The 14,461-nt window shown below is 39.7% G+C and overlaps 1 protein-coding gene across 1 annotated transcript in view; it reads right to left on the reverse strand.

Annotated features, from left to right (window-relative positions):
• Positions 1-14,461, reverse strand: part of WDFY2 (WD repeat and FYVE domain containing 2) — a 53,116-nt gene that overhangs the window by 18,238 nt on the left and 20,417 nt on the right. Inside the window, exons 2-3 of the mRNA XM_042449788.1 lie at positions 8,463-8,530; positions 4,607-4,680 (exon numbers count right to left, since the gene is read on the reverse strand). Coding sequence (XP_042305722.1) covers positions 4,607-4,680; positions 8,463-8,530 — 142 coding nt within the window. The remainder of the gene's footprint in view (positions 1-4,606; positions 4,681-8,462; positions 8,531-14,461) is intronic.

Genomic DNA, 14,461 nt, shown 5'->3' on the forward strand with positions numbered 1-14,461 from the left:
TGAGGTATTCTATCTAGCCCTTCTGTACCTACAGTGTCTCCTTTGTTATCTTTTTCAGCACATCCACTTCATATCTGCAGCTTTGGATGTACAGAGGCCTCTTTTCTCTACATTCAGACTTTTTCTCTGCTGCATAGCAGTTTGTGCTTTGAGAAAGAGAACTTTGAAAACTGGCTCATGTTCACAGCTTTTTGGAACCACAAGGTTCAAGATGGTCCCAACCTTAAATCTTCTCTGCTCCAACTTTATTTAAATAAAAGAAGAAGCAAAGATATTGCTAATCACTGCGCTGGTGTGTGTGTGCGTGTGTGTGTGTGCGCGCATGTGTTTTAATATATGTTTTAACCTGCTTTTTTCTGATTATTAATTGTTTTTACATTTTTGTACTTTGGGGATTTTTGACAATGTTTTTTAATTGTTGTAATCTGCTCTGAGTTTCAATCTGGGAAAGATAATTTAGAATTTTATACCCGATGGCAATAAAATTTTCTCAAACTGTAAAAATTCAGTAATACATCCACTTTAAAAATTATTATAAAAACTCAGCATATACACAAATTGTTCAGGACTGGAAGAGAGTCAAGACTTTCTACAGTCTATAAAACAATGCTTAAGGAGAAATCAAGTTCAGTGCAGTGATTGGAATTGATTTTGTTGATTTTGGAGAGATGCCTTGTAAAAGCATCTGTAAGAATAAACTGACATATAAGCTCCAAAACCACAAGATTTGTTCTGAAGCTATAAAGAAGGAACTGAGGGTTCTTCAGCAGGTAGGAAGAAAAGAAATGGAGCAAGAGAAGAAAACAGAAAGGGGACAGATTATTCTATTCCTTTCCAGCACGCTTTTTAAACTGTCACTTGGTTGGTTGGTACTATATTAAGATACTGTTACAGACTGCCAAAATAAAGCTGCTTTGGGTCTCTTTGGAGGTATACTATTTAAATGATGCCTGGGTCCTAAGAGTCTGGAGGTCACGCCAAAGCCACACTCCATTCCTAAGCACTGGAGTGCAGCTTTGGTGCAGCTTCTCGATTCTTAGGATGCATGCATCATTTAAACAGCATACCTCCAAAGAGACCTGAAGCAGCTTTATTTTGGCAGTCTTTAACAGGCCTAAGAAATCTTAATGGGACAATATTAATATATGTTAGCTTGCTCTCTTAGAGGGCTTAAAAAAAGAAAGGGACCAAAGCCAGTCCAGATGCAAATGGAAAACATATTAACACTGTAAAATGAAGGAACCACCCACTGTTTAGACAAGAAGGGGAGGAAGTAAGAAGAAATGCAATTGTGCAACACTGCTTAGAATTTCAGACTTAACCCCAAATACTGGCATCAGAGACCAGAGGTGGGAGGAGAGAAGGAAAAAGAGAGGGATGTAATTTCAAACTAGTTGAGTTTCATGGAAAAACCTCTTCTGATGAGATCCGTTTTTTCTCAGTGCACTTCGGTGCACTCTACTAAAACCATAATTTCTTGTTGCTTGTCTGCAGTGAACAGCAAATATGTACAATGTCAACATGTCATAACCTGTTTTTTAAAAAAAACATGTCGAGAATGTCTGCAGCCACTCCTAATTTTATATCATCTCCAAATACACTGTGGTTGCCCTTGTGTTCCCTATCCCTGGCTAGAGATGACAGGATTTGAAGGCCAACACATCTGGAGGAACCAGGATGGGGGAGGCTGCTTTAGAGATTGCTGGCTGAAGACAAAGAATTTGTTCTGTTCTGTTGAAAATCGACTCTATCAAATCAGTTAAAATTTAATTTTGTAATGTAATTTAATAATTAATGTAATGTAATGTAATGTAATTTGGACTGATACTTTATCTTTATCACAAGATAAAGATTTAAATCAAGCCATAAACTGTATTTATATTATGTAATACCTCACTAATACTACGGAGTAGTTATTTTTTTTACCAGTATAATTACAACATCTATTAATGCCTATTTAGTCTACATAATATTGGGAATTTGTTGTGTTGTATATAATTTTCAATTAAATACACACATTGTTATTTCTTTGGGACTATTTTGCTATTACCATATCTTTTATTTTGCTTTTTTTTTGGGGGGGGGGGTAGAATTCTACCACCTTTTTCTCAGTGTTTTATTGCTACATTTTACATGTGAAATATCCATTTTATAGTAATTACTTCTATATTTTTAAAAAATCAGATTTTTCCTTGAAAGATACTGAAACTTTTATGAAAAGCAAATATTTTGAGAGTGGCAGGTGACTAGCATTCTGAAATTCCCTTTTCTTGCTGGAAGAAAGTCAGAATGGAATGAAAGATATAATAAAACTGCAGGATAATAATGGAACAGCACTAGCACCAGAAGAAGGCACTAATGAGATTTCCCAGCTGATGGTAGAGAACATGCGGCTTGCTAAGGCATCTGTATGCATCTCTTGTAATAAAATTAATGTTTCCAGCACTTACTAATGTAGAGACAAACATAAGTTTCTGTCACTAATGCAGAGATAAACTTGAGAACATGATTGCAACAGTTGTCAAAGATGGAGTTATCTGAGATGCAGAATACAAATGACAAATCAAATGTATTTAGCTGGAATCTTGCATTAGGAGGTGTAACTCTATCATATGACTGTTTTTGCATCTACGTCTCCCTTTGACACCCTCCCCCCCCCAAAAAACTCACCTTGTAAGTAGTATAACCCCTCCCATAATCACATCTTGGTTGTTGGAGAACAAAATTCCAGTTTATGCAATGACCATAAAAGTGAGCCCTTGGAGGATCACAAGGCTAGAAAAATGCCCCTGGTTCACCAGAACTTGCCCATCCCTGAACCAGAACTTTATCATGCCAGCCTGCTGTCCCACCACAATCACACTAGTTTAAGGATGGAGTCATACCGGTTTGGCATGATCTCTTATTTCACTTTCCCCCTGAAAGCACTTTGGTGCTGTTTTGTTGATCCACCTGTTTTCCACACTGCCCAATGTCAACTTTCAAAAGGAAGAGAGGAGGGCGAAGGAGAACTCCTGGCTGCCAACCAGCTCCCAAAGCTGGCTGCTGTGTGAATGTGATTGTGCACACAGCAGCTGGCTTTTGGAGGGGAGTGGAGACAACAAGCAATACTGACTGCTAACACCTCACGAAGCTGGCTGCTGTATAAATGTGCATATAGCAGCTGGTTTTAGGAAATTGTTGACAGCCGCAATAGCTGTGAGGGGGAAAGAGATAAGAGTAGAATCATGACCACTCACACTATGTGACTGCCTGAAAAGTAGAACTGGGGTGGAGTAAAGCTACTACACAAAGGCAGTAATGGAATAGTAGTGGGATTGCGAGCCTATTGATTGGTTTTGCCCATCAATGAAAAGGTGCACTACAGTAACAAACGGAAAGCAAGGGGGCAGCAGGATGGACATGACGTTGTATGAGTGTATGTATTTTATTTGTTTTAACCCTGCCTCGATCTGCAGGGAGAGGCGGGAAATATAAATAAATAAATAAATAAATAAATATAATTATTATTATTATTATTATTATTATTATTATTATTATTACCCACCAAAGAGGCTTTTATCCTGTTAAAATTCTGTTTTATAGCTGGGGTGATAAAGTCCCTAGCCTGACTGGCAGAGGCTATCAAGATTTTAGCGGGGGGACTTATTCAGCCTTGGCAGGTGACATCAGAGGTGGAACTTGGTACCTTCTGCATGCAAAGTGAGTTGCAGGGCATTAAGCAAAGAAAATTTCATGTTTTCGCTAGAACGTCCAGGTATTGACTTAACAGTGAGTCAGAACATAGACAATGAGCACATCACATATTTATACTGGAGCTGCAGAGAATAAGCAAATAAATTACATTGAATACCTTTAGAGCTCCAGCACAAGAGTTTCTCTGTTGCATTTCCCAACCCTGCATTTTTTAAAAGTCACTTAATACTTTAAATACATCAGCCGGGGGAAGGGTGTCTGCATGAATGCTTCAGGGTTCCTTCTCTTCACCTGAGCTATGGGCATTGCATAAATACTGCTTTTTTTTTAAAGGGAGAGATGGACTTGCCAATGAATGCTGCCGCCAAATTCCTCCTGACAGACATGTACAGACTGACCTAAACCCTGTAATGGAGTGATTCACAAGCTCTGTTGTAGTGAATCTCATTCATTTGGGGAAGGGGACCCATGGCCTTCCAAATGTGGAACTGTGAGTCCTATCAATCCTACTCAACGCAACCAAAAGTAAGAAATTATAGGGGTTGCAGCTTAACAATATCTGGAGAGGGTTATGTATTTCCATCCCTGACCCAGCAGAACTTCTCTAGTACCAGCTGCTATTGAATGGAAAAGTAACATTTGCTTATGACTCCATGCATCCTGCCCAGCAGCTCTTCTTTCTATTAGTCTAGAGGTAGGAATTGTGCTGTCCTCTAGCTGATGTTAGACCGCAACTCCTAATAGCCCTAGTCGTGGTAGTCAATAGTGGAAAACGCTGGAAGCTAAAACTGATCAACATCTGGAAGGCTGCAGGATTCCTACCCCTGCATTTGTCTTTCAATTCCCAGTTTAAAACAAAATCCTCAAAATACACATAGGAAAGATGTAAATCTTTGTCGAATGTACTTACTGAGATTGTACCATTGTCTAAACCGACAGACAGCCTTCTTGTTTCTGGGTTAATGCACATGCATGAACATGGAGCTGCAAAAAAATGAAGATGTGGATAAATTTAATTTGTTTGTTTATAGTATTTTTGTATTGCCTCCCAGACCACAAGGGCTCCTGTGGCAATGAACGAATAAAGATGAATTACAACAATACAAACATAAAACATTTTAAAGTACATTATATACTCTTTAAAAACTCCAATAAGTAGTCTAAAAACAATCCTAGAATCCAGTTTTGAAATAGTTAAAGCAGCAGTTTTAAACATTCAAAGATATACAGAACAGCGCTGTTTTGGCTGCACACAGATGAGCTTTAGTACAATGAGAATTACCTGTCAGTAGCTGTCAAATTCGGGAGCCAGCATGGTGTAGTGGTTTGAGTGTTGGACCATAACTTTGGAGACCAGGGTTTGAATTCCCACTCAGCCATGGAAACCCCCATAGGTTTGCCTTAGGGTTGCCATAAGTTGGAAACAACTTGAAGGCAGACAACAACTGGGGAGCTAGATTATTGCGCATGTTCATCCAGGAGGCATTTCTTCCCTACCTATTTTTTAAAATTAAAATACTTTTTAATACTTGCAAGCTGGTTCCATTTCAAAAACGGCATTAAAAAGTATGATGTGTCTGGAATCTTAGGTGCAAGATTTTGGGGCTCCCAAATAACTATTATAAACAATTCACCTTATCTACTGTTTCTCTTGCAGATGTATGTACTACCAAAACAGGGTATGGGAGATTTGCTGGCAGAGCCATCAAAAGCAGTGTTAGAGACTGCGAACCAGTTAATTCTAGCATCTGTTGTTCAGAGAGACATATGTTTCCTATGTGGCTTTGTTGTTAAGGACACTGGTTAGAAACAACACACATCAATTATGAATCTGCACACAGTATGTAAGCAAGACCTTGTAAACACTGAATGAAAAAACAGCTTATCAGTCAGTGTTATGATTGAGAAGTATTATGTTAGGAAACCATGGTAGTGTTCAGAAACTGCTACAACAGAGTGTTGGAAAAGAAATCCCCCATGTCCATTGCTTCAAACACCAGCTGCATCTATAGACTGTACATTATTTGTGAGAAAAAAGAATGTCCAGTGATTCAGTTTACAATTTCATCTAGAAGCAAATGATTTCAGTGAAATATAATGGTGTTAAACTGAACCAACAATGTATCTGTAGAAGCAATTAATTGTCTCAAGCTACTAGGAAGCAGTAAAACTTTTCAAATTCCTTGACAGTCTTTGGCACTGAAACAGATGCAACCATCGGTACCAAAGTCATGGGGATTCTGCAAAAGACCATTCATCCGAGGTCTGTATTTCTGGCACCCTTCATGAAAAAAAGGTTAAAACTGATACAAACCAGCAAATGTTATTCTGCAGTCATTCTCTCTAGATATTTCCCAAGCTGAAGTGTCAGAGGAAATTACATCTCTATAAACTGAGGGAGGTTTTCAAAGCACTTAGCCAATAAATAGTCACTTCCTAGTTACTGTTATTGAGTTTATACAACTATTTTGCCTGTATTAAAAGATTGTATTTTAAACTGACTTGGTTTTTTGGTGAGCTTTATGGGACATAATTCTTATTTAAAATGCAAAAATAAGTTTATTTTTGGCATAGCCTGTGATAATGTGCCCCTCAAAGCCTCTTTTATAGCAACTAATGCTCCGTCATTTTTGCCCTCCCCTCATTTTTGTCTCTGCCCTCTGGAGAAACTTGGCAAGAAAATGCGTGACAGATTCATCTTAGTGTTGCCATAAGTGTGAAATGTTGTCTGGAAAACTGAATATTATTCTGTTTTAGAATTATGTTTGCTATTGTAAGGTCTAATAGTCAACAGCAGTAAAGAGACAGAATTTTCAGGCCCTTGTTTTCATCTTTTAAAATATCTTCACCTCTTCACTGATAATATTTATGACACCTGGTACCATTTTACGTTATCATTGGCCCTATCTGCATTGTAGATATAATCCAGTTTGACACCACTTTAACATCTGTGGCTTCATACTATGGAATTCTGGGATTTGCAATTTCTTCTGGCACCAGAGCTCTCTGACAAGGAATGCTAAAAATAAAAAATTACAGATCCCAGTATTGCACAGCATTGAACCTTGGGAGTTAAAATGGTGTCAGACTGGATTTTTTCTGTAGTGTGGATGCAGCCATTGTTAAGAATTACTTTGTGAAAACACAAGCCATAAACAGAGGTTTTATTTTTTTATGTAAAGCTGGATGGCTGCAAATACAGTTGGTCCTCTGTATCCATGGATTCATTATACACAGATTCAAGCATCCATGGATTGTTAATATTAAATATATATACAGTATATATAAATTATCAAAAGCTAACCTTGATTTTGCCATTGTACATACAGTGCACTATCTTACTATGCCATTGTATTTAATGAGACCTGAGCAGCAATGGATTTTGGTATCCAAGACGGGGGGGGGGGGGGGGGGAAGGTTCCTGAACTAAACTCCAGTGGATATCAAGGACTCACTGAAGACTAAATTATTGGAGTTAAGTCTGGTGGGAGTGCAGCTGGTGCCTGCTCTTAAATTCAGAATATGGGGCATACTATCACCCTGACGTGGAACAACACTTTAAAAAATCAAATACATCACGTCCCATAGAAAACCAGTCATTTGGGCACTCTGAAACCATTCCACCTATTCATAAGTTGAATTCTTAGTGGAGCCTACATCTGGAGTGGGCATCTTCAATCCGTCTGGGGGCCAGTTTCACACACCCCAGGACTCACCATAGCATGCGCCCCCCCCCCAACAGCCGCTGCTCACAGATGAAATTCAGCAGTGAGATTTGCCATAGAAAATCCAATTTAAAGGAAGTATTTGAACAGGTTTTTCTGATGTCCTATCAAGTTTAAATATTTGTTTTAAATGGTGTTTTCCTATGCTGTTGAGGAAATCTGACAGCGTGATTTGCCACTGAATTTCAGTGGTGCTGGTTTTGGGAGCTGCAAAGCCAGGCTTAGGAGTGAGATGCATCTCATGCACTACAAAATATAATACCTGGCTTGACTGCAAGTTCAGTTTTATGATACAGTGTTGAAGACATCCTGCAGGTACATAACTTTCAAATATTATTCCTTAATACCAGTTGTAATATTGTTGTTTTTTCATGCACTAATAGCAACCAATTGTTGTTGTTACTGTGTGCTTTCAAGTTGTTTCTGACTAATGGCGACCCTATCATGGGGTTTTCTTGGCATGTTTCTTCAGAGGGGAGTTGCATTGCCATCTTCTAAAGCTGAGGGTGTGTGACTTGTTCAAAGTCACCCAGTGGGTTTACATGGCTGAGCTAGGATTCAAACCCTGGTCTCCAGAGCCATAGTCCAGTGCTAAAACTACTACATCCCATTGGCTTCTTCTAATACAAACTAATATAAGTTACTTATAACTAAGACTAGCAAAAAAGAGAGTAAATTTTAGTTGCTCAGGCGTCTGCTATTTATTTATTTATTAAAGGTGTTGTTTACACCATATTACAGTGTTTTTGAAGATTTCTGAACAGAGTTTCTCTGAAGCTGAATTTCAGTTTGACAGACAAAACTTAAATTGTTCTTTTTTCTCCTGATCAATACATTCCTCCATATATTTGAGAATTTCAGATATAGCACATTTTTTACTACAGTAACGTGGAGAAGCTGATTCAAATTCGCCAGCATTGATGTAAGACCCATGTCTCCAAACCTGCTTAAGCCATCTTCTCCTAACAAAGCAGTGGCAAAAACTGAAAAGAAAAGAAAGCAGTCTGCTGGAAAATCATGCTAAATACTGCAAATACTTACATGGCATTGCATGGAATATGCTTGGCCAATACTGACCACTGTCTCTCTTCAGCCACACGCGGACAGTTCTGTAAAAGAATGGAAGAGGAAAGCAACATTAACATTTCCCCATTAATGGCTTGTTTTAAAAAAGATGGACACAAAGTTACAGGTATTAATATACAGCCACCACAGGGCTCAAATTCATTCCACTGAATCCTTCCATTAAAGTACATGGAGCATAAACGGCTGTCTAGGATCTGGTATAGCAGCAAATCTAATACTGCCCTAGGCTGCATCTACAGTGCAGAATTAATGCAGTTTGGCATTGTATTAACTGTCATGGTGCCATCCTATGGAATATTGGGATTTGTAGTTTATTGTGGCACCACCGCTCTCTGACAGAAAAGGCTAAAGATCTCACAAAACTACAAACCCTGATATTCCACAGCATTGAGCCATGGCAGACAGTTAGTGGTGTTAAATGGATTAAGTCTGGAGTGTAGATGCAGCCCTAAACATACGTATATGACAGCAGTCATACCTTGCTATTAATTCCTTGATGCCCCTTCCCCTTTTGAACCAGTGTTGTTGGTTTTCCATTAATTTTCAATGACTTAAGTCTACTACAGAGCAGAGGAATCCCTGGCCTGTAGACAGAAATTGTTGTTGCTGTTATTGCTGTGTGCCTTCAAGTCATTTCCAACTTATGTTGACCTTAAGGCAAACCTATCATGTTTTTAGAGGGGGGGGGGCAAGTTTCTTCAGAGGAAGTTTGTCATTGCTATCTTCTGAGGCTGAGAGAGTGTGACTTGCCCAGGATCACCCAGTGGGTTTCCATGGCTGAGCCAGGATTTGAACTCTGGCCTCCAGGGTCCTAGTCCAGCGCCCAAACCATTATAACCACACTGGCTCTCCACAGACAGAAATAGTTGAACTATTCTTTAATCATTAATACACAATGTTTTCCTCAAACAAATCGAAGACTTTACTTAGAAAGGTTATCAGAATTCATGTAAATACTGTATTGTAAGATATGATAACAACTAGCCCTGTTTAAATGTTTGAAGGGATGTCATACTGAGGAGGGAGCAAGCTTGTTTTCTGCTGCTCCAGAAACTAGGACCCGGAGCAATGGATGCAAGCTGCAGGAAAAGAGATTCCACCTCAACATTAGGACGAACTTCCTGACCGTAAGGGCTGTTCGACAGTGGAAGAAACTTCCTCGGAGTGTAGTGGAGTCTCCCTCCTTGGAGGTCTTTAAACAGAGTCTGGATGGCCATCTGTCAGGGATGCTTTGATTGAGAGTTCCTGCATGGCAGAATGGGATTGGACTGGATGGTCCTTGCGGTCTCTTCCAACTCTACGATTCTACGATTCTATGATTCTATATATTAGATTTTATTTTATTTTTTTTAAAAAAAGCACTGAAAACATACTGATTTTAGGAGATGCTGGCACTGGCCATACAAGCTGGGGAATTTTGGGAGCTGCAGACACTAAAAGTAATTTTCCAAGTGCTGTGCAGGACCTAACATGCCATCTACACATCCTTTTCTTCCAGAACTAATAGAAGGAAAGAGTCTTATGGTATCTTTTAGCTTAACCAGTTTATTAAAGCACAGACGTTTGGGAACTCCAGCTTACCTCTTCCGACAGACCTTGTATCTGAAGAGAATGTGTTAGATCCCATGAAACTTTATGCTGAAATAAATCTGTTACGCTTCCAATAAATGTACTGGTTTTTCGGAATATTCTTAATGGCCTATGTTTACCGTAATCTAATTTGTAAATCTGATGTATACTTAGTAAATAAAAACCGAACAAAGGGTATATTTATTTTGACAAATTTTACAAGCATTAAATATAAATGCAATATAAAGTTCTTCTTCTTCTTACAGCCAAGAGTAAGGCGGAGTATGGCAGTGAGAGAGCTCCACACTAGAGGAATGACAAATGCTTGAGGCAGATCATGAATGCAGAGTACATTACATTAGTTCTAGCTCAGTGGAATTCCACTAAGAAATAAGACGCATTTGGCACTGAGCCTTCCTTTCTTTACCTACTACTCTGGATTCAATGAAAAGCGGCTTCTGCTAGATTCTGTGCAAGGAAGGCAAACAAGGAGAGTATGGGCCAGAAAAACCAGTTTCGGAGAAAGGTATCAGGTTCAGGGAGAAATACTGTCTTATTGCAGGCAGTAGATAGACTCAGGCAGAATGAAGTGCACAGACACATTCAGTTTTGGAGAAAAAGAAGCCATAATTTTTTTGCTTTCAGCTGTTGTAAGACTTGGCTTGGCATGATGAGGAAGCCAAGAATCTGATAACCCACCTGTCACTTGATAAGCCACCTCCGCAGCATGACTGCCAAGGAGTAACCAAGGACTAGGATGAAATCCACATTGGCACATATTAAGCACTTTTGATTTGTGGGGTCTGAGTAGTTTAGTTGAAATTCAACTGTTCACACAGTTCCAACTATTCCTGTCCATGGTAAAAGAAATCTCTCCAAATGACTCTGATGTACAGGTGTCCCCCCCCCCTTTTATTTGACAGGTTAGGGATCAGAGCACAGTTAAAACAAGGAAGTGGTTGAAATGTGAAATCAGATGTTTTTAAGCTTGTAAATGCACATTGACTGCTGAAAAAATTAAATAATGCACTATATATCACTTGGACATGCACCCAAAAGCGCGTGGATGTTGTGGAAACATGATGAAATAGGTCAAAAGAGCAAACCATGCATCAAACGTATGGGTTCTGGTTATAAGTCAAAAGGGTCAAAAGAGCAGATTGTTGAAAAGTGGACCATTGAAAAGCAGGGGCTTTTCTTGTTTTCCATTTAATATTTTGCACTTCTATTAAAACATCAAGACCATATGGCTGAGAGAATAAGCCAATCAAGGCAAAACAAGGCTTTTGTTTGATGTTCACATGACAGGAAAGCACCGCTGGACAAAACCTAACAGTTCAGACTGCTCTCTATCAGCAAATTTATTCAGCCTTTTGGGACCGACTTCTAAACTAAGGTGTGGGACAGACCATCCAAAAAGGACCGTCTCCTGGTGCCTAGTGTTGGTCCGCGGGGGAGCCACAGCCTCCAGACCGCGGGCCTTCCCTGCGGACCAAAAAGAACCCATGAAAAGCGGGTTCTTCTTGCAACATCTTTATGATGCTCTCATCACGTGTGAGGGGCGAGGGGCATCTGGAAGCGCTGGCCCTCGCACGTGACGAGGGCGTTCTTTTGCGTCCATCTGGACCGGGCCTAACTCTCCATTTTGAGTCCAACTTTCCCCCTGTACAGACCTGGTGCTAGATTTGAAGGGATACTGGGCAAAGCATCCTCCAGCCATACTCTCCTTGCTAGCATGGTAGGTGGTGGGAAAACGATACACACCCACACTGAAAGCAATGCAGTCAGTCCAATTACCCCTCAATTGAGCTCTGTAAAAAGGAAAACGGAGTAAGGCTCTCATGCATGCCCCTGCCATTTCATTATTCCCAGTGTCTGTGGGCCTCAGCCCATTGGGTACACTTCCCAGTAACAGTGCTGGTCCATTAAAAATCAAAAGGGAGGAAGCTGTAACATGTGGTTCCCCAAGGATGTGCAGCCCAACATGCGACCCATTGGCTGTTACTAACATGTCCTGTCCCTCTGTAACAATGGTCCCCAAACTGTGCTCTTTAAAGGATTTTGGGCTTCAGCTCTCAGAATCCCAGACTTTTGGCCAACATGGCTGAGGCTTCCAGGAGGGCACAGTTTGGGGACCGTTGCTCTGTAACAAGAGGAAAAGCAGGTCTATCACCTTAGCATTGCATAACGGGATAGATTTATATCAATTTTTAGTTTCATCTGAGATATTAATCTAGGTATATTACAGGGAGTGTGTCTCTGAACAACATTTTGGCATGACATAAAAGGATAGCGGGAACCGAACCTGTTTCTTAAAGAGGAAGCACAACACTACCATCATGTGCTGTCATGCCAGTGGAAGAAAAATGGATCTCACAGCTGGATCCACCCAAGATGATCGCAAGACATACCTGTAAGTCCTATAGTATAATCTAGTATCCAAGCAACATTGCATTAGACACTATCAGGTTAAACAGACACATAATCGGACCAAGTATTCACTTCATGTTCACAGTGCTAGGAAAGCAGTATATGCCATACTTAATGCCCCTGACATGCAGTCATGGAAACAACCGTAGAGGTTTATGGTGCAATAGGTACCAGTAGTCTAAAGAGGGACAAGATTTCTAAACATTGGAATTTTCCTTCAAATTAACATTGCTTTGCTGGGGCCTGTGAATTTGCTATGGATTGTTTTCTATTTGCTATGTATTGATTTCTTGTTCTTCAAAGAGGTTCTATGTTGCCCTAACAAATGCCCAGATCAAGGCATTAAATGTTTTCAAGATAAAACATAACAAAACAGAAAAAGGAAAAGTTGGCTCCATTATGCATGGAGAGTGGAAGATTTTTAAGCAAAAGGTTATGAACACATCAATGGGAATACGTATCCCTAGACGGAATTGTACTACTGATAGAGTACATAGCTAGTGAAGAAGCCAGTGGAGCTTTGAAAGCTTACAACATTTATTTTCACTTATGATTTGTAATACAGCATGATAATGCATGCTGTACAAAAGCAGGCAGTTGCTAATGCACTTTAAATACCCCTCTAAGACTGAATCTGCACTGCAGAAATAATGTAGTTTGGCACCGCTTAAATTGCCATGGCTCCATGTTATGGAATTCTGGGATTTATACTTTTGTGAGACATTCAGCCTTCTTTGTCAAAGAGCTCTGGTGTCACAACAAACTAAGAATTCCTGGATTCCATAGTTTGAAGCCATGACAGTTAAAGTGATGTCAAACGATATTAATTCTGCAATGTGTCACCAGCCTTAGATATACAAGACAGCATTCACAGCTGAGAATATAAAGTAAGAATTTAACCAAAGAGTAGTAATCTCTCCTGGCAGATGTTAGATATCTTGAAATAAGCACAAGTGACCCCCAAATATCTCAGTTGTGTGGCACACCAACTCCATCCTTCCTGAAGTGGCACATTGTTTCTTTCTACTGTGATGAAATTCAGACATTTCCCCACCTTTCCCTCTTCACCTAGTGCTAGATACTGTATTCTGAAACAACATACAAGCCATCTTCCAATGCAGAGGGATTAGCACAACACATAGGTAAATTCATGAATTAATAAGACAGAATTTTTAATAGATAGCATCCCCTACATCCCTCCATGAGCAACAACCACTACAAAAAATTCGCAAATCTGAATCTTTGACAGTCATCACAACCATTTGGACAGATCTGTTCAACTCAAGGGCTAATGTTTTATTCACCGATGCTAGGTTACTGATAAATGGAAACTTGGATGTGACACCACCAGGCACATCATTAAGTCTGGAAGCCTATTCTGCTCATGATACATAGCAAGAAATTGTAATGCATCATAAATATTTGATCCTTCCTGCAACTTGTTTTGTTAAAGCAGCTGTGAGTCTCCTAATGCACTGCAGCAATGTAATCTATCGGCAAGCTACCTGTTCGCTCCTTACAACTATATTATTATTGTTGTTGTTGTTGTTGTTGTACTAATTTAATTCTGTTTTAATGTGCAATTTTTGTATGTTTTTTAATGTTGTAAGCTGCCCTGAGTCCCAGTCCTGGGAGAAGGGCTGGATATAAATAAATATAACAACAACAATAACAGTCCCAAAATTTTCAGGGCAGAAAACTGACATACAGTATTCAATACGGCTGGGTACTAGCCTTGCAGTGCAAGCACCAACCTGTAATTACTTATATGTCCGCACCTTTATTGCTCCATCTACTCTTTATTATAGTATGAAAGCCAGCGTGGCATAGTGGTTTGAGTGTTGGGCTATGACTCTGAAGACCAGTTTGATTCTTCACTTGGCCATGAAACCTACTGGGTGACACTGGGCAAGTCATATGCTCTCGGCCTCAGGGAAACGCAATGGCTGCATGAT

Source organism: Sceloporus undulatus, chromosome 1 (assembly GCF_019175285.1).
Source record: "Sceloporus undulatus isolate JIND9_A2432 ecotype Alabama chromosome 1, SceUnd_v1.1, whole genome shotgun sequence".
NCBI lineage: Eukaryota > Metazoa > Chordata > Lepidosauria > Squamata > Phrynosomatidae > Sceloporus > Sceloporus undulatus.